The sequence below is a fragment of the Ranitomeya imitator genome, chromosome 5, assembly GCF_032444005.1.
Source record: "Ranitomeya imitator isolate aRanImi1 chromosome 5, aRanImi1.pri, whole genome shotgun sequence".
Lineage (NCBI taxonomy): Eukaryota > Metazoa > Chordata > Amphibia > Anura > Dendrobatidae > Ranitomeya > Ranitomeya imitator.
Window position 1 is genome coordinate 563,441,606 of NC_091286.1, and position 23,957 is coordinate 563,465,562.

General features: G+C 42.8%; 1 protein-coding gene across 2 annotated transcripts in view; it reads right to left on the minus strand.

Annotated features, from left to right (window-relative positions):
- The window catches only part of PROC (protein C, inactivator of coagulation factors Va and VIIIa), a 99,993-nt gene that overhangs the window by 63,146 nt on the left and 12,890 nt on the right, over positions 1–23,957 (minus strand). The window contains exon 1 of one of the 2 annotated variants that reach the window (XM_069768093.1): positions 12,655–12,785. The exons of the other annotated variant lie outside the window; for it this stretch is intronic. Coding sequence (XP_069624194.1) covers positions 12,655–12,661 — 7 coding nt within the window. The 5' untranslated portion in view covers positions 12,662–12,785. Of the gene's footprint in view, positions 1–12,654; positions 12,786–23,957 lie in introns of those variants that run through there. 2 annotated transcript variants of the gene reach the window in all.

Sequence of the window (23,957 nt, forward strand, 5' to 3'; positions counted from 1 at the left end):
TGAATTCTAACAACTGCAATAAGTTGGAATGCGCATTGTACATCGCTGTAAGACTACTTTCTCACAACAAGATTTTGGTGAGCTTTTGACGTCTCAGATTTTTTGCACCATTTCTATACCTATTATCCATTATAAATTATAGTTTAGTTGCATATTTTCATTACGTTTTTGAATGCCTTTTTTAAAAAGCGTTTTTGATGCTGCAGTTTTTGTCTCTTCTTGGTGTGTCATGTTATAAATAAAGTTGCTTTGCTTTTGATACTTCCTGGTATTTGGCTTTGACAAAACTTTATTGATATACTTAGATGTGGATTACATGCATTTTTGATGCGTTTCTGCAGTGGAAAAGCACTAGAAACACATGTGCGTTTTTTGCCTGTGGATTTTCCGCATCTAAAGCAAGTCTATGAGGAAATTCCGCACATAAAATTCGGTGTAATCGCAAGAGAAATGGACATGTTGTGAGCTTGAAACATGAGCAACACAGGTCAATTTACACTGAGTGAAAAAGAACAGTAGGAATGAGAGGTTTATAAATCCCATCCACTTTGCTAAAGCTGGAAGACGCTGCGTTTGATGCAGTGAAAATACGCAGGGTCAAAAATGCATCATGAGCACACAGCCTAAGGAAATTTTGGATCACTTTTTTTGGGGGGCAGAATGGTTTTACTTTGATTACATTGGAGAGTTTTGGATCCTAAACTGAACACTTAAATCATGACCAATTTGATTGAAGCCAGAACTATAACTCAGCCACTCCAAAGTCTGATTCATGTATTGGTGTTAATTCACAAAAATAGACCATCTTTCATCAGTGTGCTGGATCTGTTTTTTGGTCTGTTTCACCATCTGCAAGTCTTTAGCTTATTTTTAATCTGAAAAAAAAAAATCATGGATAATTCCCAAACTACTCTACTAGCAGCAGCCAGTCAATAAAACCGGACAGTACACGGATACAACATAGATGCAACCTGGATGTAGTCCAGTTTTTTTGTGGACCCATTTACTTGAATCAGCAAGATTGTTCCATAAATTGCACCAGAGTAGGGCAAGTTTTTTTTGCAGTCCATTTATCCCTTCAAAACACCATACATGTGAAGACTCATATCCATTGGCGTTAATAAAATCTGTCCGATGTTGTTCCTGAAAAGTTGGACATGTGTCATGGGAGTACAATGTGATTTTTACCACTTACCATCCATATGACATCCTTATGACATGCATATGCGATCCGACTGCAATGTTATTTTAACATTAGTTTTACAGAGGAATTCGCGATGTCATTTACAGATAGGTAGAAATATGTGAGATACAATCCAATCATTGCGTTGGGTGTATAACACAAAAAGCCCAATTTGAAAGATATTTTATCAAGTTTCTCCACCATGCTCACGCCCCAGTGGGGGAGCTTCCCAAGGAGATAACAACTTACTAGTACCAAAAGGACACTCCAAATAATTGGCAGCATAGAGAGACAAAACAGAGTTAATGTCCATAAAAAATAACAAATTTTATTGGTAAATAACAACCGTAGCCATAAATATACATATCATAGATCGTAATACATAGAATTACATACAGAAAAAAGAGGGGTGGAGGTAGCAGAGATGGAAAAAACACACAGCCTGGATCCTCCTGAATGCCATATATTTCTATTTAAAGTGCATAGTGCTATTCAAAATTAGGCCTAGGACTAGTTGTTTACATATTGTCAAGAGGTAATATGTCAGTCACTCATAAAGTGAAAGGAGCCCTGCGCACAGGCTCAACTACTGGCATTAAAGTCAATAATAGAGACTGGCATTAAAGTCTCTAATATTATTAAAGTGCCCCCTGACGAAGCTGACGCGAAACGCGCGTTGGGGCCGCAGCGTGGAACATCCTGTCTGCCAGCACTTGGGTAAGGACTAGTGTGGGTTCTCTATTTCCCCTGATTTTTTGATTTTTGTCTCTATTATTGACTTTAATGCCAGTAGTTGAGCCTGTGCACAGGGCTCCTTTCACTTTATGAGTGACTGACATATTACCTCTTGACAATATGTAAACAACTAGTCCTAGGCCTAATTTTGAACAGCACTATGCACTTTAAATAGAAATATATGGCATTCAGGAGGATCCAGGCTGTGTTTTTTCCATCTCTGCTACCTCCACCCCTCTTTTTTCTGTATGTACCGTATTTTTCGGACTATAAGACGCACCGGACCATAAGACGCACCCCAAATTTGGGGTGAAAATTGCAGAAAAAAAGATTTTTTATAACATGGGGGTCCGTCTTATTGTCCGAATTTACAGTATCTTATGGCGGTGGCAGAGCAGGGTCACAGGAGGCAAGGTGGGGTGATGCTGGGATGAGAAGGTGCTGGGATGAGAAGGTGCTGGGATGAGAAGGTGCTGGGATGAGAAGGTGCTGGGATCAGGAGGTGCTGGGATCAGGAGGTGCTGGGATCAGGAGGTGCTGGGATCAGGAGGTGCTGGGATCAGGAGGTGCTGGGATGAGAAGGTGCTGGGATCAGGAGGTGCTGGGATCAGGAGGTGCAGTGAGAGGTATGGCGTGAGAGGGGTCCCTGGCGTACCATGCAGGCTTACCTAGGTGGCAGAGGTCCGGTGGCAGAGGTGCGGTGGCGGGGGTGTGGCAGCAGAGGAGGCGCAGGAAGCGGGGTCCCTTTCCCCGGTATGGTGATGCAGCAGGCCCGGTATGCAGCAGAGCCGGGTGAATCCTCTTGTTATCGGTGGGCGCGGCCATCTTCCTGAGGCCGCGCGTGTGCAGATGAAGCGCTCTGCTCCCGGGGCTTCAGGAAAATGGCCGCGGGAGGCCGCGCGTGCGCAGATGGAGATCGCGGCGGCCATTTTCCTGAAGCCCCGGGAAGCAGAGCGCTCCATCTGCGCACGCGCGGCCTCCGGAAAATGGCCGCCACCACCGATAAGAGGATTCACCCGGCTCTGCTGCATACCGGGCCTGCTGCATCACCATACCGGGGAAAGGGACCCCGCTTACTGCGCCTCCTCTGCCGCCACACCCCCGCAACCGCACCTCTGCCACCGGACCTCTGCCACCGCACCTCTGCCACCTAGGTAAGCCTGCATTGCGACTATTAGACGCACCCCCCATTTTCCCCCCTTTTTTGGGGGGGAAAAAGTGCGTCTTTTAGTCCGAAAAATACGGTAATTCTATGTATTACGATATATGATATGTATATTTATGGCTACGGTTGTTATTTACCAATAAAATTTGTTATTTTTTATGGACATTAACTCCGTTTTGTCTCTCATTGCGTTGGGTGTGTAGCTTACTGTACATGTATTTAAGACATAAATAAATTAAAGAAAAAAATAGAGTGGGAAAAGTTCTCACGTAGCTAGAAATGACGTCAGCTCCTGCCAAGCTGCTGTCAGTCAGTGTGGGGGGCACGGTTACACCTGACGCTCTCTATACACAGAGTGGTGACTGAACCCTCACCAGTGCCACCCCCATGACCGAAACCTGAACGCTACCAGGAAGAATAAAGCTAATTTCTTCCTGGCAGCGGGACTCCAAGTGCGGGCACCAGGCAGGTTCAGAACGCTATTAACATGCACATTAAAAAAGCACTCTTCCCATCAAAGTTTTTACCCTCTTATTATACAGGGCTTTCGCAGTGACTGATGACTCATACAGGGAAAATATACCTCCTGTTTCTACATAGAGCTTAGAATGATTCAGCTACAGTAGTCAGTTTTTAATCACATGATGTCATAGTCCTAATGGGAAAAAAAAACTAACCGGATAGAAAGGCAAAATGAGAAATTGTACGTACACAGTGCTGTATATGATGACTGCAATATATTAAGAGGAAAAAAATGTTGATGGGAGGAGTAGGAGTGCTTCTTTAATCCAATATATACAGGATAATAGCGTTTTGTCACTTTAATATACATTAAAAAAGTACAACTAAAAGAGTATGACTGTGAAGGAACATGATCTGAACAAACCACACCTCCTAGGCACGGAAGGAAGCAAAGGAAAATACACAGATATTACAGCATGGGATCACAGCTGATTTTTTCGGTGAGGTAAAATTTGCTTAAAAACAAGCAGCAAATGTTTTACCTTTCAGAAAGAATCAGCTGTGATCCTGTGCTGTAATGTCTGTATACTTTTTCGCTTCCTCCCCTGCCCAGGAGCTGTGGCATGATCAGACCATATTCCTGCATGGTCAGACACAGCCATTACACAGTACACAGCAGGGACACAGCTATAAGATTATCTCAACATATGAACATTTTATTTAACACAACCAGTTGTGGAAGTTCTTACTATTCCAAGATCTTTTAATTAAAATGTACTTTATTTGTGGGGAAAACCCCTTTAACCCCAAGGGTGGTTTGAACGTTAATGACCAGGTCAATTTTTACAATTCTGACCACTGTCCCTTTATGAGGTAATAGCTCTGGAACACTTCAACGAATCCCGGTGATTCTGAGACAGTTTTTTGTGACATATTGTACTTCATGTTAGTGGTAAAATTTCTTTGATATGACTTGCGTTTGTTTGTGAAAAAAAAACAACTGAAATTTGGTGAAAATTTTTAACATTTTGCAATTTTCCAACTTTGAATTTTCATGCCCTTAAATCGCAGAGATATGTCACACAAAATACTTAAAGGGAACCTGTCACCCCGAAAATCGCGGGTGAGCTAAGCCCACCGGCATCAGGGGCTTATCTACAGCATTCTGTAATGCTGTAGATAAGCCCCCGATGTTACCTGAAAGAGAAGAAAAAGACGTTAGATTATACTCACCCAGGGGCGGTCCGGTCGGATGGGCGTCTCTGGTCCGCTGCGGCGCCTCCCATCTTCATTCCATGATGTCCTCTTCTGATCTTCAGCCATGGCTCCGGTGCAGGCGTACTTTGTCTGCCCTGTTGAGGGCAGAACACAGTACTGCAGTGCGCAGGCACCGGGCCTCTCTGACCTTTCCGGCGCCTGCGCACTGCAGTACTTTGTTTTGGTGCCGCAGCGGACCAGAGACGCCCATCCGACCGGACCAGCAGCGGGACTGCCCCTGGGTGAGTATAATCTAACGTCTTTTTCTCCTCTTTCAGGTTACATCGGGGGCTTATCTACAGCATTACAGAATGCTGCAGATAAGCCCCTGATGCCGGTGGGCTTACCTCACCCGCAATTTTCGGGGTGACAGGTTCCCTTTAATGATTAACATTTCCCACATATCTACTTTACATCAGTACAATTTTGGAATCAAAATTATCTTTTGTTAGGAAGCTATAAGGGTTAAAATTTGACCAGCGATTTCTCATTTTTAAAACAAAATTTACAAAACTATTTTTTTGAGGGACAGCATCACATTTGAAGTGACTTTGAGGGGTCTATCTGATAAAAGATACTTAAAAGTGACACAATTCTAAAAACTGCACCCCTCAAGGTGCTCAAAACCACATTCAAGAAGTTTATCAACCCTTCAAGTGCTTCACAGGAATTTTTGGAAAGTGGAAAAAAAAATGAACATTTATCTTTTTTTTCACAAAAAAATGTACTTCAGATCCAATTTTTTTATTTTGGCAAGGGTAACAGAAAAAAATGGACCCCAAAATGTGTTGTGTAATTTCTCCTAAGCATGCAGATATCCCATGAGGGAGAAAACCACGGTGTGGGCGCACAGCAGAGCTCGGAAGGGAAGGAGCGCCATTTGACTTTTTGAATGCAAAATTTGCTGGAACAATAGGTGAACGCCATGTGCGTTTGCAGGGCCTCTGATGTGCCTAAACAGTGAAAATCCCCCGCAAGTGACATAATTTTGGAAACTAGACCCCTCAGGGAACTGATGTAGATGTTTGGCGAGCACAGTGAACCCTAAAGTGCTTCACAGAAGTTTATAAAGTTGAGCCGTAAAAATAAAAAAAAATCAAATTTTCACCACAAATATGATTTTAGCACAAAATATTGCATCTTCATAAGGGTAACAGTAGAAATTTCACCATACAATTTGTTGTGCAATTTCTCCTGAGCATGTCGATACTCAATATGAGGGAGAAAACTATGGTTTGGGTGCACGGCAGGGCTTGGAAGGGAAGGAGCGTCATTTGACTTTTTGAATGTAAAATCTCCTGGAATAATTATCGGACGTCATGTCTCATTTGGAAAGCCCCTGATGTGCCTAAACAGTGGAAATCCCCCACAAGTGACCCTAATTTTGGAAACCAGACCCCTCAAGGAATGTATTTTGATGCATGGTGAGCACCTTGAACCTCCAGGTGCTTCACCGAAGTTTATAACGTTGAGCCGTGAAAATAATAAAATCACATTTTCCTCACAAAAATGTTATCTTAGCCCCAAATTTTGCATTTTCATAAGGGTAACAAAAGAAATTATACCATACAATTTGTTTTGCAATTTCTCCCGAGTATGCCGATACTCCATACATGGGGGGATACTACTTTTGAGGCACAGTACAAAGCTCGGAAGGGAAGAGGAGCCATATTGGAGTTCAGATTTTGCTGGAATGGTTTTAGGGTGCCATGTCACATTGGCAGAGCCCCTGAGGTGTCAGAACAACAGAAACCCCTATATCTGAACTCCTTTTACAAACTGCACTCCCCAATGAATTCATCTAGGGGTGCAGTGATCATATTGACACCACATGTGCCTCACAGAGTTTTATACCACTGAGCGGTGAAGAAATAATAAATTACATTTTTACCACTAAAATATTGTTTAAGCCCCAAGTTTTTAAATTGTTCTAAGGACCAATAGGAATTTTTGTTTTTTGCAACAAACTGGGTCCATTTTTTACAGAGTGTGCCAATATCCTACATGTAATCTGGGAAAAAAATTCAGACACAGTGCAAAGCTAGCTCAGAAGGCAAGGAGCGCCAGATTTTACTGTTATGGTTTGCAGGTGCCATAACACACTGTGAGAACCCATGAGGTGCCAGAACAGCAGAACCCCCCCATAAGTGACCCAATTTTACAAACTACACCTCTCAATGAAATCATCTAGGGGTGCAGTGATCATATTGACACCATGGGTATGTCACAGAATTTTAGACCATTGGGCAGTGAAAACGTAACTACATTTTTACCACCAAAATTTTGTTTTAGCCCCAGATTTTACATTTTCACATAAGTGGGTAAAAATGGCACCAAAATTTGTCCCACAATTTCTACTTAACGTGGCAATACCCCATATGTGGCTGTACTGTAAAACTTAGCCATACGGAGAGACTCTGGATGGACGGAGCGCTATTTGCCTCCTGGTGCACAGATTTTCCTAGAACAGTTTGCGGACTCCATATACAGAGCCCCTAATTGCTAGAAGAGCAGAATCCCCTCTTGACCCCATTTGGGAAACTATACCCCTTGGAGAATTTATATACAGGTGTAGTGATGATTTTGACTCTGTGGGTATTTTCCAGAAACAAGCAACAATGAATGTTGCCGAGTGAAAATTGCAAACTGCCGTTGTAGTGACCAGTACGCTGTAGTCACCAGTATGTTATGCCTAACCCATGATTCTGGAGGCATGCACCCGAACGTTAGGCGGACTCTCGTCACTTCAGAAATGCCAAATGTGAACGCAATATGTGGTTAAGTTACACTGTGGGGCTCAGAAGGGAGGGGGCATTTGGATTTGGGAGAGCAGAATTTGCTGAATTTTGGCAGGTGAAGAGGCATTTCACTTTTCCAGAGCCTTTGTGCTACCAGTAACTTGGAAGTCCCCTATATTTCCATTAACAGATTACAGACCTGTGTGACGGCTTGCTTTTTTTGTGGATTGAGTTGAAGCTTTTATTGGGAACATTTACATAACGTTTTGTATCACATTTATCCAGCGCTCTACGCTGAGCACTTACTTTGGGGTTTCAATCTGTCGGCTTCCGGAATGCTGTGATCATGTACGGTCTGTGACTGCTCCTGGCACTTAGTGCCGGGTGTCAGCTGTCAGAATCAACTGACACCTGGCAGCGATCGCCCGCACACCCCCCAGGGACATATTATTATGTCTAATGTCAGATAGGGGTTAATGAGAAAAATAATTATTGGTTTAGTGGTTGTTACTTGCTCTGCTTTTCCTATCACACTGCCGAGCAGCACAGTTGGAGGGGAGGATAGCTGCTCCATCTTTGACAGCGGCAGGTACACAGTGCTAATATCCACCCTGTACAGTGAGGAAAATGAAACATATATAGAGCGGCAAAGTGCAGAGTTTCTGACTGACATACTTTCCTACGTGCCATCCATAGCAAAATCATCTTTATGCATGACAATGCACCATCTCATGCTGCAAAGAATACCTCATTGGCTGCTATAGGCACAAAAGGAGAGAAACTGTGTAGCCACCATCCTCCCCTGCCCTCAACCCCATTGAGAACCTTTGGAGTATCCTGAAACAAAGTACCGTATCTATGAGACAGTTCACATCAGAACAGCAGCCCTGGGAGGCTATTCTGATATCCTTCAAAGAAATTCAAGCAGAAACTAATCTAAAATCTCACAAGATCAATGGTTGCAAGAAATGTAAAGGTGACATTAAAGAAGGATTCTATGTTAACATGTCACTTGGCCTGTTAAGATGTTTTTGATTGAAAAAGCTTTTGATTTCTGTAAAAAGTGACCTCTAAATGCTGCAAATTCAACAAATGACCATTTTCAGTTCTTTATAACCTATAAAATGTTTGGAAACTGTGTTGTGCATAATAATTTGGAACATTTTGAGTTTTTTTACTTTTGAAAAAAAAAATGTAGCCATTGGGAAGTTTGTCCAATAAATTGTGATGATTACTCTAACAGCTGATGAATTGAACATTACTCTAAATCATTTGCATTGACCATTTAAGAAAATCAGAGAATAAATAGCATGTACATAATTTGGAACGTGGTGTCTGATTGATTTACGAGATGGAAATAATTTTATGTTTTGCAAATTGTTTGTTGAATGGTTATAAATCTAATGACATAGGAGTACAGCAGCAGATAAAATTTCCCATCATGGCCCCTCAAGTCTGCAGTATACAGATAGCGGTCAGAATGTATCTTGCCTATTGAGCCAGCAGACAGTGTTTGCCGTGACATGTAGGGAAACAGTGGAGTATTTGTCTTCCTAAAGCTTATAAGTCTTATTATTTGATCTTTAGCTGTTCATGAAAGAGAATGATGACTGTAAAGCCGGCGTCACACTAGCGTGTTTTACGGACGTATGAGAGGCGCAGAAAATATGCATTGCACACGGTACAATGATTCTCTATGGCCCAGCTCCTATCTGGCGTATTTTACGCATCTGTATTATACGGTTTTGTACGGCCGTAGAAACTCGATGAACTCGAGCGTGGGAATTTTTCTGAATATTTTCTCATGCTCGAGTTCATCTGAGGTTATGCCAGCAGGGGGCGCAGTGCACCGCAAGTCTAGGTAGCTATGTTCCCCTGCTTTCCATTCATTCTCCAGATTTTACAGTCAGGAGCACAGCTGCATTAGCAGAGCTCCTGCTTGTAAAATTATTTAACCCCTTCAGATGGATTTACAACGTGGGACAAGACTGAACGACGGAAGGTATGAGATATTGTTGTTTTTTTATTTTAACTTTGTTTCAGGTGACAAGGGTCTTCAATTGGATTGAGAGTATAATAAACTATTAAAACACCATGTGTCTTTGTTTAAATAAAATACTTTTTTCATAATGTGTGTGTTTTATTAACCATTTACTACTATTGGATTAATAAAGGATAGGTGTCTTATTGACGCCTCTCCATTATTAACCTGGCTTAATGTCACCTTACAATAGCAAGGTGACATTAACCTTTTATTACCCCATATCCCACCGCTACACGGGAGTGGGAAGAGAGAGGCTAAGTGCCAGAATAGGTGCGTCTTCCAGATGTGCCTTTTCTGGGGTGGCTGGGGGCAGATTTTTTTAGCCAGGGGGGGTTTTATAACCATGGTACCCCCCTAGGCTATTAATATCTGCCCTCAGTCACTGGCTTTCCCACTCTGGTGGAGAAAATTGCGCGGGAGCCCACACCAGTTTTTTCCGCGATTTAACCCTTTGGTTTAACAGCTAGAGCCCCCAAATTTTGCACACACACACACACTTGGAACATTAGTAGTGAGGAATATGCAAAAAAAAGGATATGAGATGGTTTACTGTATGTAATCATGTTTCATATCCTGTCGGGTTTGGGAAGGAGATAGCAAAAGCCGACAATTGAATTACCGGCTTTTCTGCTATCTAGCGCTGTATGAAATATATATATATATATATTAGCTATTGAACCCGTTCTACGCCCGGGTGGCGAGCATTTATATTGGTATATGGTCTCCATCCTGTCATGTGCTGCTCCATCCTGCGTCCCCATCCTGTCATGTGCTGCTCCATCCTGCGTCCCCATCCTGTCATGTGCTGCTCCATCCTGCGCCCCCATTCTGACATGTGCTGCTCCCATCCTGCGCCTCCATTCTGACATGTGCTGCACCCATCCTGGGCCTCCATTCTGACATGTGCTGCACCCATCCTGCGCCTCCATTCTGACATGTGCTGCTCCCATCCTGTGCCCCCGTTCTGTCATGTGCTGCTCCCATCCTGCGCCCCCGTTCTGTCATGTGCTGCTCCCATCCTGCGCCCCCGTTCTGTCATGTGCTGCTCCCATCCTGCGCCCCCGTTCTTTAATTTGCTGTTCCCATCCATATGCTCCATACGCTGCTCCATAAAGGTTTATGGCCCCCATAAGATGCTCCATAGTATATGCCCCGTACACTGCTCCATAAAGGTTTATGGCCCCCATAAGATGCTCCATAGTATATTCCCCGTACACTGCTCCATAAAGGTTTATGGCCCCCATAAGATGCTCCATAGTATATGCCCTGTACACTGCTCCATAAAGGTTTATGGCCCCCATAAGATGCTCCATAGTATATGCCCCGTACACTGCTCCATAAAGGTTTATGACCCCCATAACATGCTCCATAGTATTATATGCCCCGTACACTGCTCCATAAAGGTTTATGGCCCCCATAACATGCTCCATGGTATTATATGCCACATACACTGCTCCATTATGGTTGATGGCCCCATAAGATGCTCCATGGTATTATATGCCCCCGTACACTGCTCCATAATGGTTGATGGCCCCATAAGATGCTCCATGGTATTATATGCCCCCATACACTGCTCCATTATGGTTGATGGCCCCATAAGATGCTCCATGGTATTATATGCCCCGTACACTGCTCCATTATGGTTGATGGCCCCATAAGATGCTCCATGGTATTATATGCCCTCGTACACTGCTCCATTATGGTTGATGGCCCCATAAGATGCTGTGAGGGTCAGGTGCCGGAGTCGCCGCTAGCTCAGGCCCCCGACACTTGCTATATTCACCTGGCCCTGATCCAGCGCTGCATACCGCTCCGTGTTCCGGGTCCTCTGGCTGTGACGGTTCAGTCAGAGGGCGGCGCGCATTAAGCGCGTCATCGCGCCCTCTGAATGTCACAGGCAGAGGACCCGGGAGGCGGAGCCGCACGCAGCGCTGGAACGGGGGACAAGTGAATATACTTATCCTCCTGGCACGTCCCTGCCTCTCCGGTGGAGATCGCGGTGTGCGTTCAGTGTTTATGCATACCGCGATCTCCTGGGAGCGTCACTCTGTGGGGTCCCGACTGCGTCGGCGCTTGCGCAGACTATAAAGGCTTCGGACAGAGTGACGCTCCCAGCGTTATATTATAGATATATATATGTCTCACTGAGATATATATATATATATATAGACTGTATATATGTTTTAACGAATATTTGAGCCCATGGATCCATTGTATGTCCGTTTTGCAAGCGAGCGAGAAAATCCCGCTGTACGGATGCCATACGGATTACATACAGAGGATGACATGCGCAAAATATGCTGCACCACCCTGCCTACGGATGACATACGGATCACTATTTTGGGAACATTTCTGTGTATTACGGCCGTAAAAAACGGACCGTATTTTCATACGCCTTGTGTGACGCCGGCCTAAGAGAATTAGAGAATTGTTATATATGCATTTTCCTTCTAAACAAAGTGAAGGTATGACTTTGGCATCAGAAAACCATCTGCCGTTATAAACAGCATCTGAGACAAAGTATTGTGTACAGTAGACTAGAAAACAATACTTTGTGCTGCCATGAAGAACAGGACTGTATCGATTTTGGCTCCCTACATTTTTGCTTCATTGTTAAGTTTTTGTAGCCTACCTTTTTTCTTTTTCATTTTTTTATTGGGTGCCTTTTGTTTCACTCCCTTACCCCTAATCTCCTGCCTCTTCCCAAAAAAACAGAAAAGAAGTTAAAGGAAATTATGGTAATCATCCAAAGTACAGTAACTAAATCAATATATATGTTTAAAGTGTTATGGGGACCATGTCTATTTATATTTATTGATACTTTATATCTTGCTTTCATTCTTCCTATGTGTCCTCACAATTAGAAAACCAATCTTCTCATATAATATATCATCTAACGTACCAAATGTGAATTGAATTTGGATATAAATGTATTATTTTATCCACGGTATCGCTGTTGCACATGTAACTGGCGTAATAGTATTTGGCTAGTAGCAAACACACCAGACTACACAGTGTACATTTCTCACTTTCACACTAATCCGCACGCCGCACACACTGTATAACTTACGTTTCATCTCCACATCAATCCAGAAGCCGTCTTATTAGCCTAAAGGTAAAAAGACTTCTTGGTATTTACAGGTTTTCTTCAGTTTGTTTCAGGACTTCGCTTTCAGCCATAAATGGTGGATGATATTCTGGTTAATCCGTAACCTGAAATATTGACCCAGTGTCCTGTCCCTCTCTGTGCAAACAAAATGCTAACGTCCAAATAATGCTCGCCTGAGTGGGAGAGAATGGAGACAGGCGGCAAAATATTCTGTATTCATCAAAAACAAACTTCCAGAATGATTTGTATTTAGCAAAATAGTTGTAATGAAGGTAGAAAAATGAGATTGAGGAGAATAAACCTGAAATACAAACCCAATAAATATACTAATGACCTCTACCTATGAAAATCTGACAGATATTGGTTCTAATAGGTCTACAAAGTGATGTGGTATTGTGTTTCTGCTACATTTAAGGCTGGTCAGAGGATAACTAGGCCAGAAAATGGAATAACTGTAAGCATTTACCATTAAAGAAACACTAACAGAAAGTATACAAAAAATTAGGAAATATCTAATCATTTCTTCCTTAAACCCCTTAGTGACAGAGCCAATTTGGTACTTAATGACCGGGCCAATTTTTGCAATTCTGACCACTGTCACTTTATGAGGTTATAACTAAAGGTAAAAAGACTTCTTGGTATTTACAGGTTTTCTTCAGTTTGTTTCAGGACTTCGCTTTCAGCCATAAATGGTGGATGATATTCTGGTTAATCCGTAACCTGAAATATTGACCCAGTGTCCTGTCCCTCTCTGTGCAAACAAAATGCTAACGTCCAAATAATGCTCGCCTGAGTGGGAGAGAATGGAGACAGGCGGCAAAATATTCTGTATTCATCAAAAACAAACTTCCAGAATGATTTGTATTTAGCAAAATAGTTGTAATGAAGGTAGAAAAATGAGATTGAGGAGAATAAACCTGAAATACAAACCCAATAAATATACTAATGACCTCTACCTATGAAAATCTGACAGATATTGGTTCTAATAGGTCTACAAAGTGATGTGGTATTGTGTTTCTGCTACATTTAAGGCTGGTCAGAGGATAACTAGGCCAGAAAATGGAATAACTGTAAGCATTTACCATTAAAGAAACACTAACAGAAAGTATACAAAAAATTAGGAAATATCTAATCATTTCTTCCTTAAACCCCTTAGTGACAGAGCCAATTTGGTACTTAATGACCGGGCCAATTTTTGCAATTCTGACCACTGTCACTTTATGAGGTTATAACTCTGGAACGCTTCAACGGATCCCGCTGATTCTGAGATTTTTTTGTGTGACATATTGTACTTCATGTTAGTGGTAACATTTCTTCGATATTACTTGCGATTATTTATGAAAAAAAATGGAAATATGGCGAAAATTTTTAAAATTTTTGTGCCCTTAAATCAGAGAGATATGTCACAAAAAATAGTTAATAAATAACATTTCCCACATGTCTACTTTACATCAGCACAATTTTGGAAACAAAATTTTTTTTTGTTAGGGAGTTATAAGGGTTAAAAGTTGACCAGCAATTTCTCATTTTTACAACACCTTTTTTTTTTAGGGACCACATCACATTTGAAACCAGGGATTCAAGCTTCAGGAGGCTAATTTGCATATTCCAGGTGCCTTCTGGGAGAAGCGAAGTCTCCCTAAGCTAGAAGATCGTTGGGTACAGCCGGGACCAGCTGCTTCGAAAGCATCACCAAACCAGGGATTCAAGCTTCAGGAGGCTAATTTGCATATTCCAGGTGCCTTCTGGGAGAAGCGAAGTCTCCCTAAGCTAGAAGATCGTTGGGTACAGCCGGGACCAGCTGCTTCGAAAGCATCACCAAACCGCGCGCCTTACGGCGCGCAAATTTTTGCCTGTAGGACATTATTGCAAGAGAGCTTGGCTGAGTAGATTACACAAGAAGGAAAACACACAGCAAGTCAGCAGGATCTAGGAGCAACATGGCAGATGTGACAACCTACATGGTGAGCTGCAGCATGTGCTACATGTTCACAGATCGACCAGAAGAAGAATCCAATTTCACCTGTCAGAAGTGTAGACTAGTGGCCCTTTTAGAAGAAAAGGTGCGGGGTCTGGAAGAAAGAATAGCAACTTTGAAACTCATCAAAGAGAATGAAGACTTTCTAGACAGAACAGAAGCATCTCTACTGGTCACAGAAGGTGCAAAAAGTGTCAGAGAACCTCCAAAAGCAGATGAGTGGAAGCATGTGACCAAAAGAAGCAAGAAGACCATGGAGAAATCACCAACCACACAACTGAAGAACCGATATCAAATCTTTGTAGAGGATGAAGATGGCACACCTAAGAATGAAGCAATACCAGCAAGCAAAAAAGAAAAGGGCACACAGCAACAAGTGACAGCAAAAAGTACAGCCAAGAAGCAACGAAGAGTGGTGGTGGTGGGAGACTCACTACTGAGAGGCACAGAAGCAGCCATCTGCAGACCGGACATAACTGCAAGAGAAGTATGCTGCCTTCCAGGTGCGATGATCAAGGATGTGACCGATAGGATACCAAAGCTCTTCAGCTCCAAGGACGTCCACCCATTTCTTCTGATACATGTTGGCACCAATGACACGGCAAGGAAGGACCTACCGACAATCTGCAAGGACTTTGAAGAGTTGGGGAAGAAAGTAAAGGAACTGGATGCACAGGTAGTTTTTTCTTCTATCCTACCAGTAGACGGGCATGGCACCAGGAGATGGAACAGGATCCTTGATGCAAACAACTGGCTAAGACGATGGTGCAGACAACAAGGATTTGGATTCCTGGACCACGGTGTGAATTACTGGTATGATGGACTCCTCGCCAGAGACGGACTACACCTCAACAAACCTGGGAAACACACATTCGCCAGAAGACTCGCTACACTCATCAGGAGGGCGTTAAACTAGAAGAAGAGGGGACGGGAAGAAAAACATTAGACTCGAACAAAGACGACCCAGGAAAACATACTCAGAAGGGAGGTAAGAACATTTCTAAAACAATCCACAGTGAGGAGATTGGAACAAAACAAAATCCTCTAAACTGCATGCTCGCAAACGCCAGAAGCCTGACAAACAAGATGGAAGAACTAGAAGCAGAAATATCTACAGGTAACTTTGACATAGTGGGAATAACCGAGACATGGTTAGATGACAGCTATGACTGGGCAGTTAACTTACAGGGTTACAGTCTGTTTAGAAAGGATCGTAAAAATCGGAGAGGAGGAGGGGTTTGTCTCTATGTAAAGTCTTGTCTAAAGTCCACTTTAAGGGAGGATATTAGCGAAGGGAATGAGGATGTCGAGTCCATATGGGTTGAAATTCATGGAGGGAAAAATGGTAACAAAATTCTCATTGGGGTCTGTTACAAACCCCCAAATATAACAGAAAGCATGGAAAGTCTACTTCTAAAGCAGATAGATGAAGCTGCAACGCATAATGAGGTCCTGGTTATGGGGGACTTTAACTACCCGGATATTAACTGGGAAACAGAAACCTGTGAAACCCATAAAGGCAACAGGTTTCTGCTAATAACCAAGAAAAATTATCTTTCACAATTGGTGCAGAATCCAACCAGAGGAGCAGCACTTTTAGACCTAATACTATCTAATAGACCTGACAGAATAACAAATCTGCAGGTGGTTGGGCATTTAGGAAATAGCGACCACAATATTGTGCAGTTTCACCTGTCTTTCACTAGGGGGACTTGTCAGGGAGTCACAAAAACATTGAACTTTAGGAAGGCAAAGTTTGAACAGCTTAGAGATGCCCTTAATCTGGTAGACTGGGACAATATCCTCAGAAATAAGAATACAGATAATAAATGGGAAATGTTTAAGAACATCCTAAATAGGCAGTGTAAGCGGTTTATACCTTGTGGGAATAAAAGGACTAGAAATAGGAAAAACCCAATGTGGCTAAACAAAGAAGTAAGACAGGCAATTAACAGTAAAAAGAAAGCATTTGCACTACTAAAGCAGGATGGCACCATTGAAGCTCTAAAAAACTATAGGGAGAAAAATACTTTATCTAAAAAACTAATTAAAGCTGCCAAAAAGGAAACAGAGAAGCACATTGCTAAGGAGAGTAAAACTAATCCCAAACTGTTTTTCAACTATATCAATAGTAAAAGAATAAAAACTGAAAATGTAGGCCCCTTAAAAAATAGTGAGGAAAGAATGGTTGTAGATGACGAGGAAAAAGCTAACATATTAAACACCTTCTTCTCCACGGTATTCACGGTGGAAAATGAAATGCTAGGTGAAATCCCAAGAAACAATGAAAACCCTATATTAAGGGTCACCAATCTAACCCAAGAAGAGGTGCGAAACCGGCTAAATAAGATTAAAATAGATAAATCTCCGGGTCCGGATGGCATACACCCACGAGTACTAAGAGAACTAAGTAATGTAATAGATAAACCATTATTTCTTATTTTTAGTGACTCTATAGCGACAGGGTCTGTTCCGCAGGACTGGCGCATAGCAAATGTGGTGCCAATATTCAAAAAGGGCTCTAAAAGTGAACCTGGAAATTATAGGCCAGTAAGTCTAACCTCTATTGTTGGTAAAATATTTGAAGGGTTTCTGAGGGATGTTATTCTGGATTATCTCAATGAGAATAACTGTTTAACTCCATATCAGCATGGGTTTATGAGAAATCGCTCCTGTCAAACCAATCTAATCAGTTTTTATGAAGAGGTAAGCTATAGGCTGGACCACGGTGAGTCATTGGACGTGGTATATCTCGATTTTTCCAAAGCGTTTGATACCGTGCCGCACAAGAGGTTGGTACACAAAATGAGAATGCTTGGTCTGGGGGAAAATGTGTGTAAATGGGTTAGTAGCTGGCTTAGTGATAGAAAGCAGAGGGTGGTTATAAATGGTATAGTCTCTAACTGGGTCGCTGTGACCAGTGGGGTACCGCAGGGGTCAGTATTGGGACCTGTTCTCTTCAACATATTCATTAATGATCTGGTAGAAGGTTTACACAGTAAAATATTGATATTTGCAGATGATACAAAACTATGTAAAGCAGTTAATACAAGAGAAGATAGTATTCTGCTACAGATGGATCTGGATAAGTTGGAAACTTGGGCTGAAAGGTGGCAGATGAGGTTTAACAATGATAAATGTAAGGTTATACACATGGGAAGAGGGAATCAATATCACCATTACACACTGAACGGGAAACCACTGGGTAAATCTGACAGGGAGAAGGACTTGGGGATCCTAGTTAATCATAAACTTACCTGGAGCAGCCAGTGCCAGGCAGCAGCTGCCAAGGCAAACAGGATCATGGGGTGCATTAAAAGAGGTCTGGATACACATGATGAGAGCATTATACTGCCTCTGTACAAATCCCTAGTTAGACCGCACATGGAGTACTGTGTCCAGTTTTGGGCACCGGTGCTCAGGAAGGATATAATGGAACTAGAGAGAGTACAAAGGAGGGCAACAAAATTAATAAAGGGGATGGGAGAACTACAATACCCAGATAGATTAGCGAAATTAGGATTATTTAGTCTAGAAAAAAGACGACTGAGGGGCGATCTAATAACCATGTATAAGTATATAAGGGGACAATACAAATATCTCGCTGAGGATCTGTTTATACCAAGGAAGGTGACGGGCACAAGGGGGCATTCTTTGCGTCTGGAGGAGAGAAGGTTTTTCCACCAACATAGAAGAGGATTCTTTACTGTTAGGGCAGTGAGAATCTGGAATTGCTTGCCTGAGGAGGTGGTGATGGCGAACTCAGTCGAGGGGTTCAAGAGAGGCCTGGATGTCTTCCTGGAGCAGAACAATATTGTATCATACAATTATTAGGTTCTGTAGAAGGACGTAGATCTGGGTATTTATTATGATGGAATATAGGCTGAACTGGATGGACAAATGTCTTTTTTCGGCCTTACTAACTATGTTACTATGTTACTATGAATTCATTTTGAGGGGTCTATATGATAGAAAATAACGAAGTGTGACACCATTCTAAAAACTACACCCCTCAAGGTTCTCAAAACCACATTAAAGAAGTTTATTAACCCTTTACGTGCTTCACAGGAACTGAAACAATGTGGAAGGAAAAAATGAACATTTAACTTTTTTTTGCAAACATTTTAATTCAGAACCATTTTTTTTATTTTCACAAGTGTAAAAACAGAAATGTAACCATAAATTTTGTTATGCAATTTCTCCTGAATACGCCAATACCCCATATGTGGGGGTAAACCACTGTTTGGGCGCACCGCAGAACTTGGAAGTGAAGGAGCGCCGTTTGACTTTTTCAATGCAGAATTGGCTGGAATTGAGATTGGACGCCATGTCACTTTTAGAGAGCCGCTGATGTGCCTAAACAGTGGAAACCCCCCACAAGTGACACCATTTTGTAAACTAGACCCCTTAAGGAACTTATCTAGATGTGTGGTGAGCACTTTGAACCCCCAAGAGCTTCACAGAAGTTTATAACGTAGAGCCGTGAAAATAAAAAATCGCATTTGTTTACACAAAAATGATCTTTTCGCCCACAAATTCTTATTTTCACAAGGGTAACAGGAGAAATTAGACCACAAAAGTTGTTGTGCGATTTCTCCTGAATACGTCGATACCCAATATGTGGGGGTAAACCACTGTTTGGGCGCACCGCAGAGCTTGGAAGAGAAGGAGTGCCGTTTTACTTTTTCAATGTAGAATTGGCTAGAATTGAGATTGGACGCCATGTTGCGTTTGGAGAGCCCCTGATGTGCCTAAACAGTGGAAACCCCCACAATTGACACCATTTTGGAAACTAGACCCCTTAAGGAACTTATCTAGATGTGTGGTGAGCACTTTTAACCCCCATGTGCTTCACAGAAGTTTATAACGTTGAGCCGTGAAAATAAAAAAATCGCATTTTTTCTACAAAAATGATCTTTTTGCCCCCAAATTTTTATTTTCACAAGGGTAACAGGAGAAATTAGACCACAAAAGTTGTAGTGCAATTTCTCCTGAGTACGTCGATACCCAATATGTGGGGGTAAACCACTGTTTGGGCGCACCGCAGAGCTTGGAAGAGAAGGAGTGCCGTTTTACTTTTTCAATGTAGAATTGTCTGGAATTGAGATCGGACGCCATGTCGCGTTTGGAGAGCCCCTGATGTGCCTAAACAGTGGAAACCCCCCACAAGTGACACCATTTTGGAAACTAGACCCCTCATGGAACTTATCTAGATGTGTGGTGAGAACTTTGAATGCCCATGTGCTTCACAGAAGTTTAGAATGCAGAGTCGTGAAAATAAAAAATATTTTTTTTTCCACAAAAAAGATATTGTAGCCCCCAAGTTTTTATTTTCACAAGGGTAACAGGAGCAATTGGACCACTAAAGTTGTTGTTCAATTTATCCTGAGTACGCTGATGCCCCATATGTGGGGTAAACCACTGTTTGGGCGCACGGCAGAGCTCGGAAGGGAAGGAGCGCCGTTTTGGAATGCAGACTTAGATAGAATGGCCTGTGGGCGTTATGTTGCGTTTGCAGAGCCCCTGATGTACCTAAACAGTAGTAACCCCTCACAAGTGACCCCGTTTTGGAAACTAGACCCCCCAAGGAACTTATATAGATGTGTGGTGAGAACTTTGAATGCCCAAGTGCTTCACAGAAGTTTATAATGCAGAGTCATAAAAATAAAAAATATTTTTTTTTTCCACAAAAAAGATTTTGTAGCCCCCAAGTTTTTATTTTCACAAGGGTAATAGGAGAAATTGGACCCCAAAAGTTGTTGTCCAATTTATCCCGAGTACGCTGATGCCCCATATGTGGGGGTAACCCACTGTTTGGGCGCAGGGCAGAGCTCAGAAGGGAGGGAGCACCATTTGACTTTTTGAGCGCAAAATTGGCTGTCGTGTTTGGAGACCCCCTGATGTACCTAAACAGTGGAAACCCCCCAATTCTAGCTCCAACCTTAACCCCAACACACCCCTAACCGTAATCCCAACCCGATCCATAATCCTAATCACTAACCCTAACGATAATCACAACCCTTACCCCAAAACAACCCTAATGTCAACCCTAACCATAACCCTAATCAAAACCCTAAATCCAACACACCTCTAATCCTAATCTCAACCCTAACCTCAAACCTAACCCTAATCCCAATACACCCCTAATCACAACCCTAACCTTAACCCTAATCCCAAACATAACCCTAATCCCAAGCGTAACCCTAATGCCAACCCTAACCCTAATCCAAACCCTAACCCTAATCCCAACTCTAACCCTAACTTTAGCCCCAACCCTAGCCCTAACTTTAGCCCCAACCCTAACCCTAAGGCTACTTCCACACTTGCATCATTTGGCATCCGTCGCAATCCGTCGTTTTGGACAAGAAACGGATCCTGCAAATGTACCCGCAGGATGCGTTTTTTGCCCATAGACTTGTATTGCCGACGGATCGTGACGGATGGCCACACGTCGCGTCCCTCGTGCACTGGATCAGTGTTTTGGCGGACCATCAGCACAAAAAAAGTTCAATGTAACGTTTTTTTGTACATCGCATCCGCCATTTCTGACCGCGCATGCGTGGCCATAACTCCGCCCCCTCCTCCCCAGGACATAGATTGGGCAGCGGATGTGTTGAAAAACTACATCCGCTGCCCACGTTGTGCACAATTTTCACAACGCGCGTCGGTATGTCGGGCCGATGCATTGCGACGGCCCCGTACCGACGTAAGTGTGAAAGAAGCCTAACCCTAAATTTAGCGCCAACCCTAACCCTAAATTTAGCGCCAACCCTAACCCTAAATTTAGCCCCAACCCTAACCCTAAATTTAGCCCTAACGCTAATCCTAGCCATAACCCTAATTTTAGCCCCAACTGCTCTTCTCCTGCCGGCCGGCAGATGGAGACAGATGGCGGGCGCACTGCGCATGCGCCCGCCATTTTCTTTTCCCCGGCGGCCAGGAGGAGCAGGAGGAGGACCCAGGGACACCGTGAGTATGATAGGGTCCCCGAATCCCCCTATTTCTCTGTCCTCTGATGTGCGATCACATCAGAGGACAGAGAATTACACTTTGCTTTTTTTTTTCTTTTTTGCGGTCGCCGGTAAACAGTTAATTACCGGCGATCGCAAAACAGGGGTCGGTAAAACCGACCCCCATCATGCTCTTTGGGGTCTCGGCTACCCCCGGTAGCCAAGACGCCAAAGATGCTCCCGGGGCCGGCCGGCGGGCGCACTGCGCCCACCATTTTGAAGATGGCGGCGCCCATCGGGAGCCACGAGGAGCACCGGGGGAGACAGGCGAGTATCGGGGGGCGATCGGGGACCCCTTTTCTCTGTACTCTGATGTGCGATCACATCGGAGGACAGAGAAATTAAAAAGAAATCGCTTTTTTTTTGCGGGGGTCGGTACAAAACCCCCCGAATCATGTTCTCTGGGGTCTCGGCTACCCCTGGCAGCCGAGACCCCGGAGAAAATCCGACTCTGGGGGGCGCTATTTACTTTTTCCACAGCGCCATTAACGGCGCTGTGGTTTAAGTACCCTTAGCGGCCGCCGTTAAAAGGCGTATCGGCGGTCGCTAAGGGGTTAAACCCTTTTTATACTTTGATCCAATTTAGTTTCTTACTACAGATAAATGGAGAAATACAGTTAGGGCCAGAAATATTTGGACAGTGACACAAGTTTTGTTATTTTAGCTGTTTACAAAAACATGTTCAGAAGTACAATTATATATATAATATGGGCTGAAAGTGCACACTCCCAGCTGCAATATGATAGTTTCCACATCCAAATCGGAGAAAGGGTTTAGGAATCATAGCTCTGTAATGCATAGCGTCCTCTTTTTCAAGGGACCAAAAGTAATTGGACAATGGACTCTAAGGGCTGCAATTAACTCTGAAGGCGTCTCCCTCGTTAACCTGTAATCAATGAAGTAGTTAAAAGGTCAGGGGTGGATTCCAGGTGTGTGGTTTTGCATTTGGAAGCTGTTGCTGTGAGCAGACAACATGCGGTCAAAGGAACTCTCAATTGAGGTGAAGCAGAACATCCTGAGGCTGAAAAAAAAGAAAAAATCCATCAGAGAGATAGCAGACATGCTTGGAGTAGCAAAATCAACAGTTGGGTACATTCTGAGAAAAAAGGAATTGACTGGTGAGCTTGGGAACTCAAAAAGGCCTGGGCGTCCACGGATGACAACAGTGGTGGATGATCGCCGCATACTTAATTTGGTGAAGAAGAACCCGTTCACAACATCAACTGAAGTCCAGAACACTCTCAGTGAAGTAGGTGTATCTGTCTCTAAGTCAACAGTAAAGAGAAGACTCCATGACAGTAAATACAAAGGATTCACATCTAGATGCAAACCATTCATCAATACCAAAAATAGACAGGCCAGAGTTAAATTTGCAGAAAAACACCTCAAGAAGCCAGCTCAGTTCTGGAAAAGTATTCTATGGACAGATGAGACAAAGATCAACCTGTACCAGAATGATGGGAAGAAAAAAGTTTGGAGAAGAAAGGGAACGGCACATGATCCAAGGCACACCACAGCTCCCCAGCTGTGACAGCTCCCCAGCGACCACACAGCGACGCTGCAGCGATCGGGATCGTTGTCTAGATCGCTGCAGCGTCGCTAAATGTGACGGTACCTTTAGGGGTTGAAGGGGTTAAAAATGTGCCATATTTATTCAACAAAGTGCAACATTTTGATAAATTTGTTGCAAATAATGATACCTGCAGTCATAAGAAAAACTGATGTAAAAATTCTACTTGTGATAACCCCCCCGTTTGTTCTTAGCCCTAGATAAACAATTTCCTACTGAGACATAAAGCAAACATACAATGTCCCGTTGCATCACAGGCAATGGGTAACCTGCATACCTTTTACTGATCATTTAGACACAAATTTCAAACATTACTATATACACAAAGAATCTGCAAAATAAAAAATACAGTAGTAAATTATAGCCTGCAAATGCTCCATTTGTCCTGGCATGCATAGTACAGTATGTTCCGAGTGTGGAGTAACGATGCTATACCAGCATCACACCTAGGAGACTAGGCTCACACAAACGTATAAAAAAATTTGCTCCAAATTTAATCTAGAAAACACAGATGATTTTGTTTCTCACTTGTTATCCGTATACAATCCTTTTTTTTTTTACAGCAGCAGATATTAATCATTTATAATTTCTTGTGTTACAGAACTTTAATTTTTTTCACCAATTAAATAACTGAAAAAAATGACCGCGTTTTTTTCCCCCCGTGTAATATCACTGCTCTAGTTATGTGGATGGAAAGAAAAAATAA